At 47.1% G+C, this 7,568-nt stretch overlaps 1 protein-coding gene across 1 annotated transcript in view; it reads left to right on the forward strand.

Moving 5' to 3' along the window:
- The window catches only part of PRKCA (protein kinase C, alpha), a 289,399-nt gene that overhangs the window by 129,618 nt on the left and 152,213 nt on the right, over positions 1-7,568 (forward strand). The window contains exon 2 of the mRNA XM_006886263.1: positions 4,366-4,477. Coding sequence (XP_006886325.1) covers positions 4,465-4,477 — 13 coding nt within the window. The 5' untranslated portion in view covers positions 4,366-4,464. The remainder of the gene's footprint in view (positions 1-4,365; positions 4,478-7,568) is intronic.

Genomic DNA, 7,568 nt, shown 5'->3' on the forward strand with positions numbered 1-7,568 from the left:
ACGTGTACCAAGGTATAAACCCATCCGAACTTTGCCTACTGTAAGCTGGTGTGTGACCCTGCCTATGGCATAGGCAGAGCTGGCATTGTTGTTGTTATATGACATCAAGTCAGAACTGACCCACAGCTGACCGTCCACTAGGTTTTCAGAGGCAGTAAATGGCACAGGAATTGATTGCCCATCTTTCTCCTGCTGAGTTACTGGTAGATTCAAACCACGTGCCTTTGGGTTACCAGCACAGCTCCTTATGAATAAGAGGCATGACTTTCTCAAGGCCACATGGTTTCTAAGAGGCAAAGCTGGGTCCATGTGAAGATCTGTGCAATCCTGGTGACTGCTGTTCCCGAGTCTCTCAAACGAGATGCGGGTTTTGTGAAGCGTCTGCTTGCACTTGTTGATCCCCAGGAGGGCTCTGCTGCTGTTGCCGGCCTTGTTACTCATAGGCGAGGTTAGTGGCTACTCATGTCACTCTGGGCTGTCAGGGATTCCAAGACTTGGCCGGGCTCCAGGCATTTGCAGGTGGGAGAAGCGATGGTTTCTGCTCTTCCTACACCTTCCGAGCCTGAAGATCCCAGCTGAGGAACTGGATGAATAAGGCTTATGTTTTCCTGAAAAGTGACACACACGTTGTCCGGGAGCCATGTCAGCTGAGATCTCTCTGACAGCTGACCAGCAAGACAGCCGCCTGGGGCCTCCTGGCACGTGGCATCCTCCCCAGAACTCCGCGGGAGCTGCCATACTTGATTTATTGAGTGTTAGCTGTCGGTGCCTCCTTTCCGCAGGGGAGATGGGTTGTGCCCTCTCCTCCGGCGTCCACTGTGTCCTCCACGCTGTAGGACACAATCTTTACTGCCAAACAGGGAGCTTTTTGTTGATCCTGTCATTGGCCCGATTGCTCAGCCTTCTCTCTCTCTGATGTCCTGGCATAGTTGGAAACTTGATGGGCTTCTTTAGTGAGGGGAGTATAAGGCCACCTCTCAGACCGTATTAACTTTAGCTTCATGAGAGACTTTGAGTAGATAAACTCATGACCTGCCTCCAGAGTGTGTCAGTCATCTACATCCGCTTGCTCTTAAGCACACATTAGGTGTTTACTGGATATTTGTTGAGTGACCTTCCAAAGCAGTGGGCCTGTCTTCTGTTCACCTTCTGTCCCCAGGGTCACCTACAGGGCTTGTGCAGATGCAGCTCATTGGATCCCACTGCTAGAGTTTCTGATTCACTTCGTTTAGGAAGGGGCCAAATAAATAAGTTATATTCTTTCTACCAAGTGCTGGGTGATGTTGATGCGCTGTAGAGATCATACTTTGAAAAATGCTACAGAGACTGAGGTGAAAGGAGAGGCCACCTGCTCCCTTTAAGATTTACAGCCTCAAAAAACATGATGAGGCACCTCTGTTTTGTCCAATAAGGTCGCAGTTGGGATGAGCTCAATGGCAGTGCAAGAAGGCAGGGCTTAGGAGCCCGTGTGGTGCAAATAGTTAAGCATTTAGTTGTCAACCAAATATTTGGTGGTTCTGAGATCTCCCATGAGAGAAAGACCTAGAAGACCTGTTTCCATGACGATTGCAGACCCTTTTCGGCAGTTCTGCTCTGCCCTTTGGGGTCACTGGGAATGGAAGTTGACTCAACAGCTCCTGATCACCGTATTGCAGGGACAGAGAAATGCTCTTTGTAGAGGACCAGATAATAGCATATACTGGGCTGTATATACCACACAGTCTCTGACACAACAACTCAGGTCTGCAATCGTTCACAGGAGCAGCCATAGATGGTGTGTAAATCAGTGAGCATAGCCATGTACCAATAAAACTTTATCTACAAAACAGACAGGGATGGCCTTTTTTTTTTAAATCACAAGAAAGAAAAATAATGTGTTAAGAGAACCAGTCCTTATTCTGGGTATGTCTCTGGAATGTGTAGTGGAATCACTGTTATAGAAAGACAGTGGTCGAGTTCTAGCTAGATTTCTTAATTCACTTTTTAGTTGACTTTGGAAAGATCATTAACATTGCTGTTAAAACAGGTTAGTAATTATACAGCGAAAGAGAGGGAAATGCTAACATTTCTCAAAACTGGCATTTGATGTTATTTATGCTTTTCTGCATGCTAGAGACATTCCAAAAGTTGTCAGTGTATAAATCACTCAAAACATGAATGAAAGTTCCAACTTTTCTTTCAACTTTTATTAAAATCACAATTGAAATATTTTTTAACAACCAATGTGAATTATCATATGAGTCAAAGTTAGCATTGACACTCTCTTAAATCACTAAGCCTGAGGTCCTTGTTGTTGTTGTGTTCTGTCAAGTCAGAACTGCCTCACAGCTGCCCCTCCAGTGGGTCTTCAGAGGCAGTTAATCACACAGGAGGAGATTGCCCATCCTTCTCCCATGGAGCAGCTGGGGATTTGAACCACGTCTGTTAGGCCCTTAGGAGGTGAATAGCAAGGACAGCCTTCTTTGTGTCTCTGTACAGTCTGGGTCCTGGAGAATGAGGTCAGTTTTGAATAAGGGGAAGAGGTGGAGAGTAGAAAGGATTCCTGGGTTGGTTCTGTTGATTAACCAACCAGGCTACTCCTTAGAGACAAGGATCCTGAAGCTTCATCTGACATACTTGGGTATGTTGCAAGAAGGAAGCAGTCCTTGGAGAGAGACATCATGCTTGGGAGGGTGGAGGGACAGCACAGGAGAGGAAGACCCTGGATGAGATTCATTGACTCAGTGACTGGGGTAATGGGGGTAAGAGTGTTGGAGACAATGACATTGGCTCAAGATAGAGCAGGGTTCAGAGCCGCTTTCCATAGGGTCGCTATGAGTAGCAAGTGACTTGATGACACATAACAACAATTAAGAACACAAGCTGAAGTCAGGAGCTCAGGTGGCGCAAGATTAGGCCTTTAGCTGTGGACCAAAAGGTTGATATTTCAAACCCGTCAGCTATCTACCCCTCGAGAGCAAACACTTGGTAATCTGCTCTTAGAAGCAAATAGCCTAGAAAACCATGCGGGATAATTCTGCTGTCCCAGAAAGTCGTTACGAGTCAGTCCTGACTCGATGGCACCCGGCAGCAGCTGAATTAAGGCAACAGAATGCAGCTCCACCCTACAGACTAGACGGAGCTGCTGGAGAGGCCTAGTGAGTGAATGAACTTCAGGCTCTCGTCCCAGGCCTGGCACGCAGGGTGTGCAGTCATGTTGTGGAACAGGAGAGGGTCTCCTCCTGCACACACGCCAGATGTGAGTGTGTGTGGCTCGTTGCTGAGACACCAGTGTCCACCTGCTTTAACATCAATCACCACACAGAAAGTCATGTTCAAAATCAAGACACAGAGGGTGCTGGTCTCTGGTAGCTGGCGGCACAAATCGTTTCCCTTTTTGGATCGTTTTGTCTGGATCCAAGGCCTATTTTAATTTTACTTAAAGAAGATGTTTACCGCACACAGAGCTCTCGAAAGGATTCATCCTTCTGCACGTGGTAGCCATTTGAAGGATTCTAAAGTCTTTGGACTTTAAAGCTTTCCCCAACCACACTCACCGACGTCCCAGGAGAACTGGTGGCTTTATGCACTATCTATTGGGCTGCCACCCTTAAGGTTGATGATTCGCAGCCCAGTGCTGCCACTTTGCAAGAGAAATATGAGGCCATCTCGGAGACTCAGCAGAGGGGCACTACGAGTTGAAGGTGACTCAGGGGCAGTGGGTTTTGTAAGAACAGCAAAGTCATTGAGTCTGGACAGGATGCAGGGCAACCCTGAGGACCTCTGAACATCTTCAAAATGGCCACCTTTGTTTTAAAAGCACAAATAAAAATTCTCGTTTATAGTGCTCATTGTTTTTCTTTCAAAGAAGCCTTATGTTTAAAGACCCCTTCCATGGGTACAGTGAAGCTCCAGGAAGTCGTATCACATTTATCCTGGAGTTCTGAGTGACTTCAGGCCCACCACCAATGGGAGGTCCATCAGGCAGACTCAGCAAATACACCCTCATATTTTGTGGTTGCTCTGTTTGGGTGGGCTGTGCCTGCATTGGGGTGTCGGGGTACAGACACTGAGATGTCTAAGGCATTGTGCTTGGCATCAAGGGTGTTGTTGCATGTGGCAGAAAGCCAGGTATGTACACCTTATACTGGAAAGAAGAGGAAATGTAGGCATTCATTACACACTCCAGTTTGGCCAAGCTCATCAAATGCTTGGTGGCAGAAATTCTCCGTCACCCGCTGAGGGACTCAGAGAGGATGCCTGGCCCTGCTACTGCCAAACCTTGAAAGGTCCATGGTGACTTGTGAGGCCAGAGCTTAGCTTAATTGAAAAGCAAGGTCCTTTCATGGCTAGGATGAATGACAGACATGCTTCTTCTCCCCCCAGGACCCGAGGAGCAAGCACAAGTTCAAAATCCACACGTATGGAAGCCCGACGTTCTGCGATCACTGCGGGTCCTTGCTGTATGGACTCATCCACCAAGGGATGAAATGTGACAGTAAGTGTTCTCTTCCGGTGGACAGGGAGGTTGTGAAGCCCCCCATAGGGCTTCCTGAGCAGCTGAGGGTCGTAAGTGACACCAGCCCAACTCTCTAGTCCATTGGTCAAGGTATCCATTGTTCTCCATTGAATTGTATTCCCCAAAAAATACATGTCTATAACATGGAAGCTGTGTAGCAATTTCCCCATAGTTTGACAAAGTAAATAGATGCAGAAGGACTAAGAGTTTAAACCATCACAGCGGTGATCTTAGGAAGGGGAGTTTCCTTGGGTATGGCCTGGAGTTGAACACAGATGGGTGACCTCAGTGCCCCCACATAAGATATGCTCGGAGTGGTGGGCATCCTTCTGGACTCGGGTCCCTGTGGGAGGGAGTCCCTTGACCCTGGGGAGGGCCAGAACACAGGGAGATCTCCAAGGGATGAAATGCCATGTCTGTGGATGCTGAAAGAAATAAGGCCCTTCTTCCAGAATGGACAGAGAAAGCAGCCTTCCCTTAGACCTGGCCCTGAATCTGGGCTCCTAAACTGTGCGTCTCTATTTGGTAAAACCATCTGCTTGTGGTCATTCTGTTAGAGCGGCACTGGGTAACCAAGAGAGGCAATCGACTAAAAAAGTGTAGATTCATTCCATTGTCTCTGTTCCGACTTAATAAATGATTCCATTGCCTGGTTGCAAAGCTACAAATAAATGAAAATATGCTTTCCTCTGTTTTGAGTGGTAGGAATCTTCAGTCTCTTCAAAGTTGAGGCTAGTCAAACCCCGGAGCAGGGGCCTTCTCGAGCATAGAGAGAAGACTCCCACCTCCACATCCCACATTGGGCTTCAGAATAAGCAGAGCAACCATAGTCATTATCTTCCGATGCCTCTAATTAGTGGGTGGACTGTGGAAAAATCCAGTAGGCGCTCCTTAACACTGAAACCCAAATGAAAATAAAAACTAGGAGAACATCTGCCTGCAGTTCATCCCTGCTGCGTGCTTATGGGTGGAAAAACGCCCTGTCAGTCTGCTTGGGAAGAAATCCCTGAGGACTTCTCGGTGGACGACACTGAGGCTTTTCCATCCTCCTCGTTTGCCACAAGTGGGTCTTCATCAAACACCATGAGAAAAGGAAACCAATTACAGAAAACTCTTTGCTCTTAAATTAGGATTCTTCAGATGCTTTCCCTTAGGTAAATAAAAGTTGATGCTTTTAGAATAGTAAACGGGCAGTCACTAGTTCTTCTACTCTGACAGGGAAGAGAAATGGAAATGTCACCGTATTTCCATTCATCAGTGACTTCTATTATGTCACCTCAACATGAAACAAAAGTTTGCACCACTGGACCAGTAGGCAGTGTAAGAAATGGAGAAAAGATTGACATTGTCAGGGATTTCGTTTTCCTTGGATATGCGATCAACACCCATGGCGACAGGAGTTAGAAATCAAATGGCATGGGGCACTGGGCGGATCTGCTGCCAGGAGCCTCTTTAAAAGAGCTAAAGAACAAGAACGTCAACTTAGAAACCGAAGATGTGCCCGATCCAAGTCATCATCTTCTCAGTTTGCTTCATGTGCACATGCAAGTTGGACGAGGACTAAGGAAAGCCGAAGAAGAAGAATTGATGCTCTCGAGTTCTGATGTTGATTCTAAGAATTGATTATTCCACGGTCTGCCAGAAGGACAAACAAATCCATCTTGGAAGAAGGTAACCAGAGTGCTCCCTGGAGGCACTGGTGATGAGACTTCCTCTTACACTTTGCGTGTTGTCAGCAGGAGGTAGCCACCCCACCACCACCCGGGCAAGGAGAAGAAGAGGGTCATTGAAGGAAAGTAAAACCCACAGTGAGACAGGTCAGCACAGTGGCCTCAGCAGTGGGCCTCAGCACACAGGTGGGGAGGGTTTCCATCTACTGCACAGTCATTGTGAAAAGAAGTTGGCTGGACAGCACCTATCGGTGACAACATTATGACCAAAGTGTCTTTGTATTTGTAGCCTAACGTGGAGCAAGTGTAACAAATGCAACAGCCAACAGAGACAAACTTTATCGAGCAGATGGATTCTTGTTGGCTGCTGCTGACTAGTGAGCCTGGACTTGTGGCAGCCGCATGCATCCCGTGCACGGAGGAACCTAATGTTAGCTGGTCCTGTGCCGGCTCCATGGTGGAAGTATGTAGGACCTCAGTGAGCAGCCTGTTTTTAATCGGCTCATTTTCTGAAGATCACCAGGTCCTTCTACTTAGTCCGTCTTATGGTGGAAGCTCTGCTGAAACCTCTTTAGCTTCAGAGCAACACCCAAGCCCCCCTGGTGAGGGGTGGTGGCCATGTGTGTGGTCCATTGAGAACTGGGCCCAGGTCACTGACGTGGAGGGTGAATCTTTATCTTATCGAGGAATGGAATTGAATAGCCTGACAGAGCCTTTGCGGTTCATCAGGCCAGTGGCTGGCTATGATACGAGAAAGCCTAGAAGTCCAGGGGTAGTTTTCAGGATTTCTGCACATGCACGTTCTAAGTGCATTTATAAATATGCTTTTCTCTGTTTTAAAACTTGGAATGCAAATGGAACTCTCGGGTGTGCTGCTTCCTCAGCCCTGCAGCCCCAAGGCCACGCCGGAGTCCTGTACGGCCAGCTTCACTCCGTGGACAGAGCTTGCCCTGGCTGTCTCCTGCCTCGTCCAACTTGCTGCTGAGTCTGCGAGGATTATGAAGCCCACTGCTCAACACTGGTCCATTGGCAGGGACTCCATTGTGCAAATTAGAATTGAGGACTTGTGCAACTTGAACAAGTACAGAGTTCAGTGAGATGGTGAGGCTGGGCTGACACCATGGACAGCCCAGAGGCTGCCTCCACACAGCTGCTTTGGGCAGAGGGCCCTGGTGCTTCTCCTTAATGTCTTTATAATAAGTAAATGTGAATGTATTAATTCTATTTCTACTAATGAAACAGCATTCATCTGGTTTATATAATGAGATTCTGCTTTAGATTTTGTGTGAAGAGAAGGTTCCAGTTAGAAAAAAAATGTTAAAAACCACTGATTGGACCAACATTTGTTTTTTCTTTTTTTTTCTATAATTATATTTTATTAATTTTCATAAACATTTACA

The sequence above is a fragment of the Elephantulus edwardii genome, unplaced genomic scaffold (assembly GCF_000299155.1).
Source record: "Elephantulus edwardii isolate Elephantulus edwardi_28Jun2011 unplaced genomic scaffold, EleEdw1.0 scaffold00048, whole genome shotgun sequence".
NCBI classification, from domain to species: domain Eukaryota; kingdom Metazoa; phylum Chordata; class Mammalia; order Macroscelidea; family Macroscelididae; genus Elephantulus; species Elephantulus edwardii.